The 21,983-nt window shown below is 40.4% G+C and overlaps 1 protein-coding gene across 9 annotated transcripts in view; it reads left to right on the forward strand.

Moving 5' to 3' along the window:
* The window catches only part of sox6 (SRY-box transcription factor 6), a 133,496-nt gene extending 114,221 nt beyond the window's left edge, over positions 1–19,275 (forward strand). For 7 of the 9 annotated variants that reach the window (XM_074666843.1, XM_074666847.1, XM_074666844.1 and 4 more), the window contains 4 exons: positions 4,768–4,873; positions 11,885–12,118; positions 12,894–13,110; positions 13,909–19,275. In XM_074666843.1, the coding sequence (XP_074522944.1) occupies positions 4,768–4,873; positions 11,885–12,118; positions 12,894–13,110; positions 13,909–14,218 (867 nt within the window). In that variant the 3' untranslated portion in view covers positions 14,219–19,275. The remainder of the gene's footprint in view (positions 1–4,767; positions 4,874–11,884; positions 12,119–12,893; positions 13,111–13,908) is intronic. The other 2 variants (XM_074666850.1, XM_074666851.1) reach the window with 1 other exon arrangement.
* Positions 19,276–21,983: the final 2,708 nt, after the last annotated feature.

A 21,983-nucleotide genomic window follows, 5' to 3' on the forward strand; every position in this document is an offset into this window, starting at 1 on the left:
CAGACTTTTTTGTTTGATTTTTTCCATAGTTTTATCCCTCTAATTTAATTAAAGCTCTTTCTGCCTCGGTTTCAAACAGATGAGGTGATGCCCTGGCAGTACAAATGGCACTGGTATAACGGGCCATCTCTCCTCTGTGTGATGTTGAGGACGACTGCTAGGGAACAGATGCCAGCCTTTTGTGGGCTGCTACTGTTGATTCTGCTGCTGCCTGCATTAGGACTTGCAACGGGAGAGCTCAGGGTAAAAAGAGAGCAACAGTCTGCATTAAAGGAGCTGCGGGTTTACCGCATGGCTGGGTGTACTTAACATTTAAATGGTTCAAAACTAGAAGAAACTACTGGAAAGCTGCAGACTTATAAATAACACTGTGACTGGTTACAATAAAAATACAAAACAGATGAGGGGCTGAGCTGTGAGGAGCTGCAGCCATGTTTAAGTGCGGTCTTTGTCTCCATCAGTGCTGGGACACATTGTCAGGGAGAAGACTCAGAGGGTGATGACTGACACTTGATACACAAAGGCCTGTATTGTGGTCAGAAAGCCACTGCCTTTAACTTGCCACATTCCAGGTGTGTGATATAACCAGAGCCGCTTCAGCACATTATCAAACATAAGTGGCTGTTTCAGGGCCTGCAGCTGGTAGAGATTCCAGTGCTGACAATTTCAAACATATGCAATCAAACTTTTTCCAATAAGGACGGGATTTTATGGTTGAGGGATCCTGGAAAGTGAAGCAGTCGCTGTCAGTTTTCAGAAAAGGCTAAACATGCTCTTTATTGTATATCCCATGCCTTCATATAGGGCCAAATAATAACCAGACTATTACATGACTTCAGCTTGGCAACTGGTAATACTTTGAAAGAATAAAAGACCTGCCATCTGGATGAAAGAGATGTAGCAGTTTTCACTTAATCACTCGAGAAAATGCCAGCAAGTTCTGTGCTTAAGTCAGGTGGCTGAAGTTATTTTGTTTCAAACAAATAATCAAATTAAGTCATCCCAAAACTAACCGGTTAGTCAATACAATAATGCTTTAAATGATACTCAGAGGACTGCAATCAACCTACTCTAGGCTTTCTCTAAAGTTTTGATTTCACATATGCAGCTGCATGGGACCTGTAAAAAAACAGACTAACATTTTGACCCAAACCTTTTTTTTTTCCATTGTGTCCTTTCATTTGGAAACAGTTACTGACATGACAAAAGTTTAATCATTAAAAATCTTACAGAAACTAAACTGTAGCATTTGGATAAAGTGAGTTTTATTACATTTCTCAGCCTAACTCAATACACTTGACTATCTCTGTAAGAAAGCCGAGAAAGAAAAGAAACCTGCTCTTATCTGCACCACGCTCTACCTCACTCTTCTGGCTATTTTTCTTTCATCTCTTTTTGAACCATTTCAGGCCATATGGCTTTGCCTATGGCCTGGAGCTATTTACAAAGGAGTGAGCGAAGGAGTGTTAGGATTGGCAGTGCGTTGCTTAAATATAGGCCAGGAGGAGGCACAATGCACAGGGCCGTCAGCCACCCGCCTCTGCCCAGAATACACCCTGTGGGCAGAGCAGCAGGCCTCCGGCACATGTTCTGTGGCCGACCAGATTAAAGCTCTCTTTACAGCACTGTCAAGGGCTCTTTTAGGTTCCCTCGCCCAAGAAGTTGCACAGACTCCGCTATCTATCATCTCCCTGCTTTTTTCTCTTCCTCAGTAACTCAAAGCTTTAGCAGACACGCTCATGATCTCATCAAGCAGCCGCATGCGTCTGAACAAATATGATGTGTTAATAAACTTTAAAGACAAAAGGCTGCACAGCAGAGCAGATGAGATTATTGTGGGTGGCAGTTTTCCACTACAGCTCAGAGTGCATCTCTATAATTTTAGTTGCAGGGTGGAGAGCTGCATGTTGAAGTCATTTGAGGGAGGGACCGCTTGCTTGCCAGTGGCTGTGGTCAGAGTGGGAGGGGGAAAATGAGCACTCTTACATCTTTTGTTCTTTGTTTCTTTATCTTAACCTCTCAAAATACATACAACTTTGTATATAATATGCTGAAAATCCCTTGTCATCTCCTTGTACTGTTTATTACAAACATCTTTTAACTACAGCCATGCACTCACTCTCCCTTCTGTGCAACATGGCTGGCTTCCCAAGATACTGCATGTCCTTTGCTACTTCTCTGTGTCGAAGTGATCAGTAAAAATTTAATGACACTATAAAATAATAAAAGTGCCATTAATTTATCACAGCACTTGATGCGTAGGCAGTAAAGCAGCATTAGTTCACTGAATATTTTCAAGCCTTAAAACAAAACTATGATGCTGTGAAGATGATTTATGGCCCTAATTTCAACCATGATTCTAATTTGCTGATATAAATTACCAAACCTATAACCAATAAGTATATTAAGCTCAGTATATAAAATTTCAATGAAATCCATTGGGCCATATTGCATGGATATTCTAATATTAATTAGCATAAATAACATAAGTTAGGGAACAGTACTACGTGTGACCACCACTCAGTGTTAAGTATTTAATATGCGTTTTCAGTTCAAGTGTAAGAGCAAGTTTTGTACAGAACAAAAAACGTTTCTGACAGGTCAAATGAAGTGCAGCGGCCTCAAAGAACCAAAGCCTCATTCACTCTTGTTCCTCGTAGTCTAATGCGCTGATCTTCACTAATCACATGACTTTTGTGCAGTGGAGAGAGAAGTTCAACGCAGAGCTGGTTATTAATGAGATTCATTGATGGATGGTCCCTGTTCTCCCTCCTCCTCTGCCCAACATGATGCTTAATGATCATGAGTTTATAAAAGGACTTGACTGATCAGGAGCGATCACCGACGCGCAGAAGAGGGACGAGATGACTGCTTAATACACAGTACACGAGTGCTGTATCTTCCGACTGGACTGTCCAAGCAACATCCGACACAGCACCATTGCCCCTCCAACTAATCACACATCAGTCATTTTGTCATCGGGCTGCTAGCTTCTTTCATTAAGAGCAATAATATGGCTGGGTGATGAATAAGACGTGTGTGAGTGTTTGCACGCTTGTTCCCTCTCGTGCATGTGTTGCTTAACCCAGAATGTGAGACAGAGAAAGGCCTCACACTCCATCTTCTCTTTACAAAGCGTCCTCTTGCCCAGCAGGAACCAGCACATATGTCATAATTAGAAAACACTCAAGTAAGCAAAGGGCCGTCAGATAGACAGGCTCTAATCACTGGCCATAAGCAGGTAGTGGCTAATTGTATATCAGAATCACTCAGCTGGCCATAAATAATGACTGCTCCTTCAAGTATGATGGAAAATTGCAGAGCTCTTTTCTGTCTCCCTCAGTCCTTTCTTTAGAGGAATAGTTCTTGAATAAATAAAAGCATGAGGCAAATCAAAATACTGTGAAAGGCCTCAAATGGATTTGAACTATCTCCATCTTTCATCATGTCATTTTTTTTGACCCTCAAGAAGAAAGGTTAAAGAAAAGAAGAAATGGAAGTCTAGATTTTTTTTCAGCTTTTTTTTTCTGTCAGAAAGCAATCACTGATGGCTTTTGTTTGGAAAACACATCAAAACAAATGACATTCAGCTTTAAAACTAAGGATTTTCTCTTCCAGTACATGAGTCTGCTTAATTTTTTTGGTATATTCTCCTGTCAAAATAAACTTCCCCTATGGGGAAAAAGCAAAAATGACAACAACAAAATGGTACCAAGCATTACAAAGAGGGAGCTAAAAGATTAATGTGCATGCTGGTGTTGGTGTGTGTGGCAGGGGAGCTGTTAGCATTGTGTAGGGGCTCTACCTGCTCAGATTGTGTGTGTGATAGGCATGCTTAGAAAAGAAGAGGCAGAGGTCAGAGCAGACAGTACAGCTCTGGCAGAGATTGAATGCTCACCCTGGGAGTAAAACAAATGCTTCTTTTCTGAATGGTGGCAACATGCCTGCTTTTAGTGTCATCCAGGCAAAACCTAGGGGGGGAGAGATTATTTGTATCATGCAGAGTCAAAGTGTCCATCTCCTAGTTGAGTCTTTAGAGAGGAAGACAGCCCTTTGCTAATGCCCTGTGTATTCACTTAGGAAGTAGGTCATTCAACAATGGAGCCGGCAGCAGTCGGCACTCTCCCCTTGCATAATACATTAAGTGTAATGTGCGGCAACTATTCAGAGGCCCCCCGAAAGCTGTTATTTTATTCTGTAAATGCACACGGACATGACATTTAATATTGTCACGGAGCGCTGAATGACAGGGTTTCATTGTGCGTCAAGTACAACATGATGCCAAGTTTAATCTGAGCACAAAGCGACATGACAAACGGGAAAACACGGTGTGTTCTCTAAAGCATGAACTCTGAATAAATGATGGGCGCTGAGCTCTGGGCGCTGCAGACTGCAAGGGAGGATGTAAGGAGAAGATTACAGAGGAAAATCTGAGCGCTGCAAAGAGGGCCACAGCCCCATTGTGTGCCTCGGATCACAAAGTATCCTTCTGTAAATCTATTTACAGCACCCCTGGCCCTCACTGTCTCGCTGCCTCCTGTCATCCATTATAGCGGCTGCTGAATAGAGAGATGAGAGAGGGAAAAGCTACATCCAGCTCATGTCAAAAGAGCAGCCCTTCAAAAGAGCCTCCATTTATCAGAGACACTTTTTTTCTTTTTGAAATTTCAGATTCCTGATGGGGTTATTTTTACAACTCTATCACTGTGAAAAAATAAAGTGTATATGTGTTTGTTTGTGCACCTGACTGTTTGTATTTCTCTGCAGGAGAGGGCACATTTCGAGGGCATCGGGCACCACCTTAGCAAGCTGGGCGAGGAAGGAAAGATTGGTCACAGAGTTATTGACCTCACCAGGCCAGAGGATCTAGACGGTAGGCCATATTTTGGATTCTTTCTTCTTCTTTTTTTCCCCACACATTATTATAACTGAATACTAGGATATTTTGTTTCCTTATAACCCACTAAAACCCACTCAAAAATTCTGTGCAAAAGGTGCTGGAGTTTGTGTTGATTACTAGACCTAGTAAATGTGGCAGCTCATGTACCAAACAAGTCTTTTAAAGACTTCAGTCCAGCACTGTCTATTGAAAAATACAGAGATTTAACAGTAGAATGATTCAGAAATAACCTCTTTCAGAGGAGATGTTACTTCCATTGCTATTGATGGGGTCACACAGAGCTAACCTCACAGGGTTTGATGTGGCCTTTTTATCATTTGAAAATATCATTTTGTCGTTGGTTAATGTAAGATTAATGTAAGATTTTAAGCACAACGATGCTGAACAAAAGAGAACCATGTGTCAAATTGAAATAAAAAGGTATTCATCATAATCTGTGTCTCTTCTGGAATATAACAAGAAGAATGTTTTAACAAATTAAATTCAGGTTTAGGGATTTTGGCAAGATAAAAAAAAAAAGTGAAAATGTCTGTGGCACTCTTTCACTCTTTATCATTTCTGGCCCTTTTAAATAAGTGACTGAATAAGCCTGTCCAGGTACAAGAGGTGTTCTGATGGCTGACAAAGTGCACTTTAGCATGTGGCTGTATGTCTCAGTTGCGGATGGTAGTGGTTTGTAAGAATGTGTGCAGGTGTGTGTGTGTGTGTGTGTGTGCGTAAGGAGAAGTAGGGGTTGTGGGGTGAATGCCATTTGAAATGAGCCGAGGCTCCGAGGTTTTCACACGTAGGTGAGCGAAGGACAAGAGTGCCTGAGGACAAAGTTGGCTTTTTTCCAAGCTGGGCTCCTGTTGCTGCTGTGCTTGTTTGAGGTCCTGTGCACAGGAGTGTAAATTCGAGTTGCACCACAGTGACAAAGCGTCATCTCCCTTTGTGGCTCTGGCTCATACACAGGAGCAAGGAGTACCTCAGTGCTCCAGTGTTTGTCGAACATATATATTTGCGGCAGTTTCCATGGCACTTCAGAGCCAGAGCAAAGAGGAAAATGGTTCTGACTCATCTTTGATGCCTCCAACAGTCTCAGAGCAGAAGGATAGATATTTCTCAGGACAATGTAACCCATCGACAGCTTTAAATAGCATCTTAGACACATTTCCCATCAGTTTTTGAAAAATATGGGCCCCTACATTATTGGCTCACATAAATGTTTCTGAAAACTCTTTCTCACTTCATTGAGAAATGTTTACAAACTCCAAAGCAAATGTTTTTCTTACTCTTGTCTAGTTTCACATCACACCCAATGCTGAGGATGAGAATTAGAGGTGCATTTAGTGGATTCATTGACATGTTTCCCATGTGAGCCACAGCAGCAGATCCCATCCCACCCGTCTGACTCCACACACAGATGTTGCTTCCAGCGCTCGTTCTCCCAGTGGGAACCTTCCCTCTGTGGCTACTGTGGAGTCAGGACGAAAAAGAGCACACACCAGGGCAGTTGTGTCCTTTTAAGTCCTGCGCAGGGCCAAGGGAAAGGCTCACGCCAGACGCCTCACATCAGTGTTCCCAGTGGGCAATGGATTAGGAGCAGGCAGAGGTTAGAGGAGAGGAGAGGTCCTCTTCCCAGGGGGGGAGATGGCTGGGAGCCAGGGTAGCACACATAACTCAAAAAACACACAGTAACCATTTCTTTTCCTCTGCTACAAATATATCTGTCTGTCTCCTCCAGCTTCAGCTGCAGGAAAACACACACAGTTGAATGATGTGAAGCAGGGTTTTATGATGTGAACCACAAAGTGTTTACTCATCTGAGAACATGTTTACTTGTGAAATCCTTGTTGTAAGGTTTTTTTTACTCTCTGAACCAATCCAGGCTTGGCTCTCTGGCATACCTTGAAACAAACAGGATGTAATTGCAGCTAATTGCCCTCTCTACTTGAGTCTGGAAAGCACTGATTTTGAGTATTTCTAGGTTGAAAGTAATGTAGGTGTCAGGGTTACAACAAGGTTTAGTTTTACAAATAAAAAAAATAAATAAATAACAAGTTATCCATCCAAATGTTTAAAATATCCATATATATTTTAACCTCAGTTTGCCCAGTTTTAAAGCAGACATTTCAATGTCTTTTGACCTGCTAACTTTCAAACTAATCCCATTTGTATTCTTAATTAACTTTACTGATTGAGTCCAAAATGAAATTAAGTTGTCAGCACCATTGCTGTACTGGAAACAGAGACATTTCTGTATTTAATAACCATTTTGCTCAGTAATTCAGTGCACACTATTTGGTTGTTTTTGTAAAAGGGAAAATTACTGGGTGCACCTCCCAGCCCTTACATGGGGTGTGAAAGCCCCTTGGTGTGTAGCAGCCACTCAGAGAACAGAGAAGCCACACTGAGCAGGCCCAGCGCACAGCCACCTTCTGTCATCACAGCAACTCACAGAAAGCTTTAGGTTGCTTAAGCTAATATTTGCAAAGCATGCAGCAACCAAAGCCCTAACAACTTGGAAAAAGGCAGCACAGGAATGGAACTAGATAGGATTTCTTCAATTCACAAAGCCACAAGCCTAATGCACGAACCCACCTCAAATTCATTAGGTCTTTTTAAGCTCTGACGTAAACATTACCAAATACCACAAAGGCCTCGGTAAAGCCAGGCCCCTTTGTTCATTCACATGTGGCAGTGTGGGGCTGTTGTGTGGATGAGGTTGTGTGTTTGTCTTAAGCGCCCCCATCACGGAGAGACTGCAGAGAACAAAGAGGTTGTTGAGAGATGTGTGGAGGCAGGAAACAGAATTAATCTAAACGCCCAGTGTGATAATATCAACCATAGAGTGAGAACAGATTAGGCTTTAGCCTCGCAGTGTTTCTAACTAAGTCCTCATGGAATAGGATGAGGAGGGCAGCAGTGTTTCATTGCTGTTGCAGATCATTGGTGAAGAGTGTCTTTGCATCGTTAGCTCAGAGCTGTTATGAAGTTTCATACAAGTTGATTGTTTAAATAGGTTTTTGTTGTTGTTTTCCTGCCCCTGTGAGGCCGTGGGAATCAAGCTCAGGCGTAATGATTTATCAAGTCACAACAATAGCCGAATGGGTCCACACGATCAATAAGAAAGTTCCTTTTTTTTAAGTCTGCAAATTGAAATCTACTCCCGATAGGACAAATTCCTGTGTGGTGTTGTTTCTATGTGTGCAAGGCTGTGATGTTTTGAAAGATTAGACTCCACTTCCAGCTTTTAAGAAGGGATAGAGAAGACAAAAGTGAAAGCCATGGCCTGCTTGTTCAAACAGGTTGGCTGTTAGTTCCCAAGTTCCCATGTGCCTTCACTCACACAATACCACACACGCAAACACACGCAGTCTTACTTAAAGGGGAAAAAAGGATTGACATGTTCAAAAAGGGCTGATATCACTTGTAATTTGTAATGGTTTAATTAGCATGCTATGAGCTCAGGTTCGAACAGAGGCACCAAGCGTTGTGTCCTGTCTGTCCACACATTAAGCTCGCCTGATCCTGCTCTGAGGGAGAGGCTCTATTGTCAGCAGCAAATGCCTTCAGACAGAGGTGTTAGATTTGATCCCAAAGGGAGGGCTTGGCAGGTTTGCGTGATTGTTGCCTGCTCACCGAGTCTCATCCTCTTGAGCAGATTCCTGGGTGACATTATGTGTCTGCCCGCAGAACAAAGATGAGTAAGGAGGAGAAAAGGGGGGAGGAGAGGGGACGGCTGGGGCAGCGCTACCCTCTGGCTTGGTGCATGGTCGAGTCTGAGCCTGCAGCTCACAGGTGTGATAGGCTTTTGGGCCTCCCTACATTCTCTCTCTATTTCTTCTCCTTTTCCCCTCTCTGTGTCCTCATCCACTCTCCCTTGCTCATTTTTTATACACCCTCCTCTCATACACACACACACACACGCAAAATCATTCTTTCTCACTGTAATTCATGCGGCTCATCAGCAGTGTTTCCAGGAGAGACAAATTAAAAGCGGATTCTCATATCGCTCTGTCACACTTGAGCTGCGGGCCTCATGAATCACAATAAATTCTATTAAGCAGCACTCCCTCTGTTTCGCTCCCCCTCCGCAGCTCCCACCCAGGGGGGCTGCCCCTGTCACTGCTAAACATCTGTGTTTATTTACACAATCACACACCTAACTAACTGATTCCTAAATGTCCTGCACCTCCTGGAAAAAAACAGTTAATGCTCATTTGCAAAATGTCAGAGCAGTGTCAGGATTATCAATGAAAAGACAAAAACAATGTTGCAGTGAACTGGATGCTGGAGTTTCTAGGGATTCTCTTACATGGGTGGAGTCATGTTACTGTAATGAATTAAACTTAAGTACTACTTCAGGTCAGAGGTTAAATTCTGTGAAAGGTTTTCAGTTTCTTTGATGTAGCCTCAAGTCTAAATCAGCCCAATATCTTCATCACTTTTGGCTTCTTAAATCAAGGACCACACAACAGGAAAAATGATATAGCACTACTGTTGTTCATTTAAAAAACTCTGCAGCATCAGACAGAGCAGACAGGCACTTTTCTGTGTGCCGTCATGTGAATAAAAAAACATGCCTCATCTGGCTCCCCTCCAATGAACCAGGTCCTGTGGCTGGTTTCCTGGCTAACTATGGATGTGGCACGAGCTGATGGCATGCGCTTGTTTTGTCCCCCTCCCCATAAGAAGCTCACCTCTGCCCGTATGCATGCACACCAGTATATAAATTGCTGAATCAGTGTCAGTGATAGAGTAATGGCACGGGAGGCATCGTAAATTACAGCAAGCGATCCCGGGGTGCAGACACTGGCTGTCGTGTCTGAGTGAGCGCTGCGCTCCTGAGCTAATGAATACCTTCATCTGGCCCCGGCAGTCAGCAGATTGCCCCGCGTTGATGGATACTGTCAGCCCTCCGCCACACCACATTTCATTGCACAATAAACATGGTTGTCAAAACCAAACAAAGTGAAATCAATTCATCCTGTACAGTGAGTGCATGCTAAATGAAATTAACGTACTGTGGGGCTCGGTGGCAGCAAAGGTAGTGTATTATTTCTGGATTCATGATGGCTTAAAGGGCCTATAGCATTGTAGGAGGGAAAAATGTACAGAGTTTCAAAAGGTGTTTACAAAGTGAAACACCTTTTAATGTTTCTGATTTAGCTCTTTGTTTTGGGTCATTTTATTGAGATGAAAAACTAAACTATTCAGCACATTTACTTTTATATATGAAAATAAAACATTTCACACAAAATGAAAAATAATGAGGAAACTCTATCGTATGAGATCAAAAAACATTGATTAATGGAAATGAATGACCAAAAAATGGCAATGTAGTCTTTAATTACTTTATAAACATTCATAATAGAAAATAAGTTAAGCCTTTTTTGTATGTGCTGTTGAATATTAAAACCACAACATTTAATTTTGTTGTTTTAATTGATAAATTATTATTACTCTCTTTGCAACATTTGCTTGTTGAACATAAAAACAAGGTATCTGGATACAACTCTGCAAAAATAATCGGCAATAAAAGCTTTCCAGTCCTAATTATATTGGTGAGGAGGGACACATGATAATGGGAAATAAATACTGCATCCTATTGTACAGGCCTCCAAGATCTAAGCATGCCACTCTCAATGATAAGTGTCTGTTGTGCTCAACTGGTAAAATAATTTTGGGGGCCTTTCTATGATTAGAAACAGTTTTCCTTGTGGGCAGTGGGACTCAAAACAGTACAAGAGGAAAACCATTTTTTTCGCCACAGCACACCACATCCCTATTATACTGGAGGTGAGTGCACGCTCAGTGCAGCAGCTGCGATTGCCATGCTGCTCCTCTCCTGTAATACTTCTGAAAAAGAAACTCGTTTTCACAGTGAAGACACTTACACTCTCAAGGCAGCAGTATCCTCCATAAGCTTTCTGTGGATTTGGAATTAATGTCTCTGCACAGCCCTCCATTACTCATTAAGAGTTTGATTTTGTTTATCAACTGAAATAATAATAGAAATCAAACCCCAGGTAACGTGTGCCAAGGCTGCAAGAGGAACGGTCTAATGAGAAGGCTTCACATGTGGATGATGAAATATGCATGAGTCATCCCGAGCTTTCTTTTCCAGATTTGAGATCATTAAAGATGTATCGTAGCATATGGAAGGCTTTTTTTTGTCTTATTTTTCAAGCCTTGTTTATCAACATGTTTTTGTTTGTTTAAATATTCATACTGCTTTTATTTAATTCTTTCACATCTTACATATAAAAGGAAGCAAATGCGCATGCAAACAGAAATCATTATCAGTCTGATGTACAGTTTAATACTGAGAGAGACTCTCTTATGCTGATTGTGAATGCCCTGATTGAGAAACAGCACAGTGCAGAATCGGCAAAGTCTCACATCCCGAATGTGTGCCTGGTTTGTTTGTGTACGTGTGCGTGTGTGTTTGTTTGAGTGTGTGTGTGCGTGTGTGTGCACGCATGTGTGTGTGTTTGCTTGAAGGAGAAAGATTGAAAAAGAGGAAGGAAGGAAAACAGATAGAAAGAGTAAAGCAGAGGAATGGTGTGCCTGGATTTATTTGTGCATTTATGTGTTAAAATGTACTTTGGCTCAACACTTTATTAAAAGTTCCAGGAGTTTTGAACTTTCCACATTGATTTTCTTTTTTTAGAGACTGCCTCCTGAGCCATATTTGTTATTTATGTTGGCACTCTTCCTCTTTTCATAGATACTTTGAATGTTGAATTGAACTGTATGTGAGAAGTGCAGACAAAATATTCAACCAAAAACAAATGGCTTCATTTTAGACTACTAATAATGAGTTTGAAAATATGATGATAATGTATGTAAAAAGCCTTTAGCTCATTCAAAGTCTGCACTCAGCTGAAACTGCGTTCATAGTGATGACAGCAGTAGATAAGAGAGAGATTGAACACGGCTCGTCATTTAATCAATGTCCTGCCTTGCTCTCTCTTTTTGTTCCTGCTCTGGTTATTCCAGGGTCCAAGATGGTAAATGGCTCTGCAGATAAACCCCAACCCTATTATTGTTGGCCAACAGGAGGCGCTGGATCTACCGAAGCACGAGTCTTTAGGGAATCCCGAGGAAGGAACAACACTGAGCCGCACATTAAAAGGCCCATGAATGCATTCATGGTGTGGGCTAAAGATGAGCGGCGCAAGATCCTCCAGGCCTTCCCGGACATGCACAATTCCAACATAAGCAAGATTTTGGGTGAGATACTTAGAATCTAGCAGTATTTCATTGTTACTCTCTGCCAACAGTATATGTGCATTTCTTAAGGCACCTGTAAGAGTTTCAGTTTTTTATGATACCTGTTAAACCTGGTGTTATTGCCTGTATCTGCACTTATTTCAGTGGAATTAACTCAACAGAATTCTTCTGTGACACACTGTAAAGGTGAAGAACTACTCCGTACAAAAGTACTGTAAAACTGAACTGGCTCCATCGTTTCCTGCATACGTTTTGTACATTCAGATATGGGTTTTATTGCACCAGTATCTAAGAAGGAAACCTGCATTATCTCACAGGCCGGCGTGCATCAAGTTGCCTCAGCACACAGATGGATTTATAGCCCCTCACTACCATAAGTGTTTGTCATGAAAAATGACAGAGGCTAAATGGGTCTTGTCCCCTCAGCATTGGAGTCCATACATCAGAGCTGTTAAAAGTGCTGTCATCCGCTACCTAGCGGGACACTCCTCAAAGCTGCAGTATTTACTACATGTACATGTTGGACTTCACAGCATGTACAGTGTCTCACATAGTGTACGCCAGGTGGTTTTGATGAAAATGATCTTACATTAAAATGGCAGCGAAAGAGATGAGTTCAAGGAAACTAAATTTAATTGGCAGTGCACATAATGTTTTTGTGTGAACTCTGCATTACAAACACACTATCAATAAATTGTGTCCCTATCACTTATTCAAATTAAAGTTTTATGACATATGCTCAAATGCTTAATTGTGAATTTGCTGTATTGAACAGGCTCTCGGTGGAAGTCCATGTCGAACCAGGACAAGCAGCCATATTATGAGGAGCAGGCACGTCTGAGTAAGCTCCACCTAGAGAAGTATCCAAACTACAAGTACAAGCCTCGGCCTAAAAGGACCTGCATCATTGATGGAAAAAAACTTCGAATTGGAGAGTACAAGCAGATGATGCGCTCACGGCGACAAGAGATGAGGCAGTTCTTCACTGTTGGGTAGGTGCGCAATCCAAAATCCCCAAATATGACCATAACAACACATAGGAAATAGGCCAGCTGGACTGAAGCTGAGCCAGTTTGCTGTCAGTTTGAATGCAATGTAAGCTCCTTTTAATAAAGTGAGTGTTGAGTTATCCTCAACTGTATTTGTGTAATGACAAGGCCCTCACATGCGCATGAAAATCAGTGTTTTTAATAGATGTGATTAAATGATTTCAGACAATAGCAGTCTGCAAATGGAGCGCAAAGTGCAGACATTATTACAGGATATAAGTTGTAGGTATACACTTACAGAAGCCTGGAGGGCAGCAGTCTGCAGCTTAACACTTTAATTTACTGTGTGTGGTTAGCAGGAGAGCCCTTCTCCAGGTGTTCCCATGTCAGTCATAAGCTTCAGTGGCTGGAGTATCAATCATCCAGCCCAGCAGCAGACAAGAGCAGCAGTAACCAAGCATTGGTTTTATGTCACCAATAAAGTGGCTAGTGTTTCTGAACAGCTCAAGACAGGAGCTGTCAGGAGAACCTCTCTTTTCCCAAATCATTTTCACAGAGCTGCTGGCTTAAAGTGAAGTGCTGAGGGAAACCCCTCCTAATCCAGCCATCTCACTCAAAGCACTGCAACAAAAAAAACACGATTTTTTCTCTCACAACCCCAAGCAAAACTATTTAACTAACACTTTTGACATGTTTTTATCCACCTTTTATATCTTTTTTATCCGAAGACAAATTTGCGTCAACAGTAATCTAATGAGGAAAATCTGTGATTTACATATGATTCTATCTTCCCACATCCAGACAACCACCACAGCTTCCCATCACCACCAGCGCCAGTATGGTCTATCCAGGCGCCATCACAATGGCAACCACCACACCGTCACCTCAGATGACATCAGAGTGCTCGAGTGCGTCAGCGAGTCCTGAGCCATCCATTCCTGTCATCCAGAGCACTTACAACATGAAGCTAGAGCCCAACACCATGGTCAACAACAACAACGAGCCAGTCAATGGTGAGGACGAGATGGACATGTATGAAGATTTCGAGGATGAGCCCAAATCAGACTATAGTAGTGAAAATGACACACAAGAGCCCGTCAGCGCCAACTGAGACCTCTTTAAACAGGGGTGGTCATGACAGACTAAAGACTCGTACAGTAGGACGCCCTGAGGGCTGGTCTGAACTGAAGAAGTGAAAGAGCAAAAGAAAACAAAGCTACGCCACAAAGGTCTAGATTTGTTTTTAAATAACAATGTTGTATCATTTAGGAGCCAGCATGCAGATGTGGCTTCATCAGAATCAAAGCTATTTGGTCTTAAGTGTTTCTTTAAGTGTGTGAAGCAGATTGGTTGTGGTTTTCGATATTTTGTTTATGTCATTGTTTTATTTTTTCATCATGATCATGGACATTTTCATAAATAAGTCATTGCCTAGAACGAAAGACGGAACTTGAAATTGTACGTTTGATATGAAACAGTAATTCTTACAGTTGTAAATCTTGTTTGCCTCTTCAATTAGGTGATTTTAATATTTTGCAAAACTGTTAAAGATGGGAATAATATTCTCACTCAGGTAAAGTGCGCCAGCCAACAGCTCGTGAATGTTTTTAAACAAGAATTAATTTTTACCAGTACAAAATATCTCTAAATTTTTAAGGAGTAGTTACAACTTATTACAGAGGGAAATTACATCCCATTATTATTGTTATTATTATTATTATTATTATTATTATTATTATTATTATTATTATTATTATTATTATTATAGTTTTAGCTTTTGCTATCACACAAACTAAAAGTGCAGAAGTGCCAAACATTTCAAGTAGTTTTTAGAATCAGTAAAGTCTTTTGGGAGAGGCTTTGTGAGTCTTGGACAATCTCTTGATCTCTTAATACATCTTCATTATCCAGTCTTTCTTTAATTCATCCTGACAGAATAAACAAATGACACTCAGGAACTTGGAGGCAGCACGCTCTGCAGGAGGTGACAGTAAGGGACATCTTTGGCTGTTAGCTTGTGATGCTAGCCGTTCTCCAGGGAGCCCAATGCAGTGATCATCAATGAACTCGGCCAGCCCTTTCATTTCCTCATCCCAGTCCCACACAGTGCACTGTGGCTTCCTTAACTCTTTTCCTGCTCTGCAAGCTAGTCTGACTCACCAAGTTCTTAATCAGAGTGATTGTAATCAGGCCAGAATGCTAAAGGGCCAAAGGCCTCCAATCTGTGGGATTGGAACAGCAACGAAAGGCAGCTTTGGGGGCATTACAATCTCAAATTGATGTTGTACAATGTGCAGCTACAGTACTTTCTGTTAAACGCTTTAGCCCCACTTGGATGGCAAGTTTAAAGTCTTAGGTCTTAGAACTTCATTTTTTTCAATCTTAATTCTTTTTAGACATTGTAAATCTTAAATTGACACTAAGAAGTCTTAAAGCTGAGCACGGACATTGGGTTGATGCAATGACTTGATTACTGCAGTAGTCTTAAGAGGAGTGGCAGTTTATGAGGATATTTATAGAGAAAGGACTATATTTTTTTCTTTCCTTAGATTACCTTATCAAATACACAGCTGGGTAAATTCAAACACTGTTTGGTTTTTTTTGTTGGTTTTTTTGCATTGGTGCACTTATACAAATCTTATTCTGTCACCCTTCAGCCTTATGTTGTTTTTCTTTAATAATCTTATCAGCTTTTGGGATGCACTTAGCTCTTACATTCAAAACAGGAAAACGTGCAATGACTCAGAAACAAGGGGCACAAAGTCTTTATCCTAATTTCAGCTGAAAAGCTGACAAGCAGTGACCTTCTGGAGGCTGCAGCTAGATAAAGCAGGGCCTTGATGTTGCCTCTTAGATCCTCTTTACAGGGCAGAAGGTCTAAGTGGCTCCCCTCCCTGCCATGCCCTGCTCTGACCCCTGCCCGTGGCAACCTCAGCACCCAGGGGGCGCCATCTGGCCCAGAGAAGGAGAAAAACACCAGGGAGGGATGGGGAAACAATAAAACCGGGGTGTGCGTCCCTCATTGTGCTCTCCATCAAAGTGCTGGTGGTAAGGCCTCAACAGGGCTCTCACCCCAGCCCAATCACCAGGCAGTGGCGAGCAGATGGAACAAGTACATCAAGCTGTGGGGGATTATTAAAATGACTGACGACTGGGTATCATCTGAAATACAGCATTATTAATGCATGAGTCCAGCTATTCCCCTCCTTTGCCCTTGAACCTGTCCACTGTAGAAAGAGCACATTGTGTTTTAAAAGATCTGAATGTTTAGTAACTGGTTGTAACTGGACAAGATCCTCACTGCTGTCCCCTGCATTTTTCTCCAATTGGTACTGACAGAACTTTTGGTCTTTTAAGCACTCATATCTTCTTCACAACCATTGTCTTATCGCTTTATTTCAACTCTTTGGATGCATTTGTGTTCAGTTTAGAAAGTTTTTAAATCACCCCATTATTTTTTCAATTCTGTCTCCCATCACATCCTTTCTACATGGTTTTCCCTTTTGAGGTACTAGAAATCTTAAGGATGCTCTCTAAAATCAAACTTCAGCAGATTTCCCTCCAAGTTGATCTGTTTGGTATTTTTAAGCTGTTTGCTCCTGTGTGCTGGTGGTCGGGATCGATTTGTATGTGATTGTAAATATTTTCATGACCACGCCACACTGCTTTGGTTGGCTGGTACTTAAAAAGGACTCTTCTCGGAACTGAAACTTGACTGTGCTTATATAGCGAAACAAAAAAAAGGACAAAAAAAAGACAAGAACTCACAAGAAGAAGATGTTTCATAAGTGTTATAAGCACTGGATATAAATTGTATTTTTCATCAATTCTGATAAATGTGAAGCTGTTTGCGGAAAAACACCATGAATGAACAAAACCCCCCCCCCCCCAGTTGGACTCAAGTGGGTTTGCTTTCAATGTTGCCAGATTTGAGTCTTTTTTATTTTATCTACTTATTTTGTTTATTTATGCAGAGACACATGTGATGAATGAACACTTTGTTCAAGCTGCAGGGCTGCCTAAGGGAGAGACTCAGCACAAGAAAGTGAGTAGAAGTTTCAACAGCAGGCTCGGTTAGCCGTCAAACACCAGATATCAGACTTTAGTGCATTGTATATTGTATTGGAAAGTGTAGAGAACCAACATGTTGTATTTATTTTCAGCCACTGCTGGCTCTAAAACATGTCAGTAAAAAAACAACCTGGACAATCAGTGAAATAAAAAAAGAGATTAATTGGCGCTAAAATGTTTTGTTAGTGAATTTACCATCTCATTTAGATGTTATTGTAAATATAACATAGGAAATATATTTTTGTTCATTAGTGAAGTATAAGTTATGTATGTACCTGTTCATTTTGTTTTATTTTTGTACGTGGTTTCATGTTTTTCAAAGCTGACAAGTCACTGTACCTCATGTAGATGCTGATTTTTTTCTGCTTTCCAGAGTAGAAGGGTGTTGGACCTGAGAGAGAGAGAGAAAGAGGGAGAAACCTCAATTGTTCATATTTTGGTAACATCGCCCTCTGCTATTCAAAAATCCAATCAATAAATACATACTCGTTGGATAAATTAACACAGAGTAATCATAAAAGTAAGGTACTCATTTTAACAAGAACTTGACGTAAAAGACTGACTTGTTTTCAATCCTGACACAATCCAAGTGGAATGCTGTATATCCTCACTTGTATTTTCTTTTTATTACAGCACTGAAAGTGTTCAGCAAATGTCTTATGAGGAACTGATGACATCCTTTTAAAATGATTGCATGCATTTGGCTTTCACTTTCATGATCTTAATAGAAAAGAGGTGTTTTTTCATGAATGATTGTTTCCATCCCAAGTGATGTTTGTAGATTTTTTATTTTATTTTGAAAGGTGGGAGAGTGCAAATATTTATTTTATGTTGAGGCAAAATGCTCAGACATTGTGCATCTTCTTAAATAATTCATAGTCATTTATTGTATTTTGCTTATTTTTTATGTACATGTTCATGACTATCAAGCCATCTGCAAATTTCACCCTCACAATTGTTTTTCCCCCTCTTAATCCACTTGTTAGACATGCAAATGGTTTGACAACTGAAGACAAAAGCTTGTATGCTGTTTCAACATTACTTACTGTAATTTCATTTTGATTTTTTTCTTTGCCTGGACTTTGTGATGTATATGGTGGGAATGTTCTCTGTTAATTTAATCAGCACAATTCACTGACATGCTGGACTGACATGCTAGCTGCTGTTCAGGAGTGTAAAATTTGTTGTTCAGGGCAACAACATTTATGGTTGTCTTTGGTACTTTTTTTTTTTTTTTTTTTTGCTTTTTAGACTTGTCTCTCAAGCAACACTGTGTGTGGCTCTTCTATCACTGGAGCCATCATTTTGATATTGCTGACAGCCTGATACAATTTTCTGCATAGATATGTTGTTGTTTTTTTCCCTGGCAGGTACCTAGGCCCACAGCAAGTATTGTTTGGGTGTTATTAGAGAAAATGAAATACATAGTGTCTGTTGCTGCTTTAAAAAAGTTTATCTCTGAATATGTAAATAGTTTATCATAATATCTTGTACAGTCCAATGTAAAGTTTTTAATTCAACTTAAAAAAAAAATGTTGCCATCACATTTGTGTTCACTTTCTTCTTTATACAGTACAAAAGATCAATTATTTGCTAGGGGTATTATTGCTAAAAAGTAAAGATGAAAATGTTACTAAATTTTTTTATGTTCGTTTTGTTTTTTGCTTGGCTTCAAAGTGTACACCAGCAAGTCTTTGGTTTCCATGTGCAGTATTGACGTGAGGTAAACTTAAGGTGAATAATTTTACAGTGGTGTGTGTGGAGAACGGTCTCCTCAGCTTTGGTAGTATTAATACACTATATCAAGTAAAAACAAACCAATGAGTGACAAATTCAGGTGTGACTCGGCACTCTGGAAGTGTGTCTTCTGTATATGAATAAATTATCCCCACAAGATCAATTCAGGCATATTACAATGTAACACCATTTTCTGTATGTCTCAGTCCATTGTAACAATGCAACAGTGGGATGAATAACTGCCTGTTTAAGCTCATTTACCTCAAGAAAGTCCTCCTTTTCTGTAAAAGAGAAATTGTGTTACAGAAAACTTCTCCCATCACTCCATCTTTTGTACTGCTGTTGACACTCACAAATTAAAGAGACATTTTGTTTTAACATTTGACTTCTGATTTTTTTCCACTTGTCTGGGTCTTTGTTGACAGTATATAACACAAGGGTATGAAAACTCAAAATCAAACAATAAGTCTGTGGATATTTTTTAAGACCATCACATTTGGTGCACTGCAGAATGAGTACAGTTTAAAGTCTTGTTTAAATGCCAGAAATGCCCACAACCATAAATATCTAGAGCCATTGTTAAGCAAAGGAAACCAAAAACAAAAAAAAAACAAATTAATCAGGCAAAATTACTGATGCATTTTTATAACCTATATTTTAGATAACACATGCTCACATTACATTCTATGTAAAGCTTTACAAGGGTTAAGCACGTTTCTTTGAACATCCTTGTAAGAAAGGTTTCTCATTTCATCAATTGTCCATTATCTGTACATGATGTCATCAAGTAAGAGTAAGACCACCTGCAGAATAATTTTGGGGCCATTTTCCACTGGATGGTGTCATTTTTTCAACATCGAAAAAAAGTTAACCTGACACGCCAGACGAACAGTTTCATATATCCGCCACGGATATATTTCACAAGTCCATCTGGGTAGCAGCTCTTCCCATTTGTTTTCAGAGGCGGAATTTCAAAAAAAATCTGCAGCTGGTGATTGGATGACCGTTCTGATTAACACACTCACCACAGACCAGTCCACATCAAGCCACAGTATGACGTAGCTGATGTGAACCGATGCTTCTAATTAACAATAGATGAACAACTACTGAATCACGAGAAACAGCTGTGAAAAAGGCGTTAGACGACAGCTTCCGTTTTTATAAATTTAACTTAAGAATCAAAGGAACGCTGACAAGTACGAAAGTCTGCTGACATCACGTCTGCTCCCACAGCTCCCGCCTCTCTTCCCTGATTGGGCCGGTCAAAATTTAGCCGAGTGGAATCGTTGGTCAATGGAGCCGGGCAAGATGGACCTGCAGGAGTTCAGAAACTGAATCAGGCAGGTCTGTCTACTCTGCAAGGTTAAAAAAAGAAGTGATGAGTATTTTATTTTACTTTTTCATTTTTTTTTTTATATTTCACCTTTTTTTAATTCAAATAAAATCCAGCCTCTGTGCTACATTTTTCAGCTATTTGATACACTTAACCCGCTGACATAGCTGAATGTCTGAATGCAGAGAGTTAAGAGTTACATACCTGAGGCTGGTGATACAAAACTTGAAGTAGGGTCTCCAACTGGCCATTGCCACTCCTCTGATGTAAAAAAAAATATGTCATTGAGGTTTCCATGTCCATATAATTAATTAAAACTACCCCAATGAAAAAATAAATAAATTTTAAAAAATAAATTAAAAAAAACAAAGTTTTTTTGTGTTGTTGTTGTTGTTTATTTCTTAAAATAAAATGAGGGAAGGGGCAAAAGTTATTTGCACAAGGGTTATTTGGCAGGCTCTTAGATTTTCTCAGAGAAAGTTGCTGCATTTAGTTGGTCTGTCAGTGGTATTAATATGTCCACTAACAAATAAGGTATCTTTCAAAATCAAATTGAAAGTGGATGGAGAAAATACATATTGCAGTATTTTATGAAGCTCAACGGGATTGCCACATATGTGATATGCATGTTAAAAGTTGCCATTCTGGAGGAATCTGACCCCACGCAACATTGCTCAACTGAACACAGACAACAGGATAGCAAAATATTTTTGGGAGACAAGAGACAGCAGCAGGTCATGCAACTACAGAAAAAGCTGATGTTTCAGAAAAGTCTTAACCAGAACAATCCTAAGGCTGCATGTCAGGCAAGTTACACTGTGAGTTTATTACTGAAGAAAACAAAGCTGCAACATTTCCATCACAATGTCCTCCATCCATCCACAAGTTGAGTCAAGTATTCAGCCAATAACAGAATTTGTTCTTAACAATGAACTTAAATGTAAAGAAATGTAAGCACTGGTCCACGCTTAGCGATAAATACCCAGTAGTTGGACCACAGGCGTTAACCGTAACTGCCATAAGGATGAACGTAGCTCAGTCCTATGAGCACAGGAGCAAAAAAAACCCCAGATAAATGTGTTGACTCACTATGTTTTTTTTTTAAGCTCAGAGAAGGTTTCAGTTCCTTTATTTGAGTTATTTCTGGACAAAAGATTTGTTTAAGCAGTTCAAAAGAAACTGTAAAAAAACTTTTGAACTTTCATGTATGATGATACAGGAAATAAAAAATACCTTTTTAGAAAAACGGTTCTTTCAGCAAGTGCTTGTACCCTCCTTTAAGGTAACAGTACCAACAGTGTTCCCAAGTCAGTTTAAGACTCCTGACCCAAAGGCATACTTTATGTTAATAACTCATCAACATTAAAACTTATAAAACAAACTGGAGTAAAAATAGACAAATTTATGACCATGGCAGTGCATAATGGTCAGTGGAACTTAAAATATGTCATCTGCCCAAACCTACAGACGACTGTTCATGTAGTTGTTTTAGCCATAGACTGTATAAAACATGGACGTAGCCTCCGCGATGTTACCGTCTGTTCCTGAAACCATGAGATGAAGCTAGTCCCCAGACACAGCCACATTTGATATGACGCTGGCTGTGAGTTTGCTTATGGACAGCTAGCCAGCCAGTCATGTGACCTCAGCTGTGTCTCTGATTGGACAATCAGATGATCCTAATAACTTCCAAACTACCAAGTTTTGGGGGGGGGCAGCGATGTTGTAGGCAGAT

Source organism: Halichoeres trimaculatus, unplaced genomic scaffold (assembly GCF_033239565.1).
Source record: "Halichoeres trimaculatus isolate MK-OKI-2021-1 unplaced genomic scaffold, fHalTri1.1 fHalTri1_scaffold_3, whole genome shotgun sequence".
Lineage (NCBI taxonomy): Eukaryota > Metazoa > Chordata > Actinopteri > Labriformes > Labridae > Halichoeres > Halichoeres trimaculatus.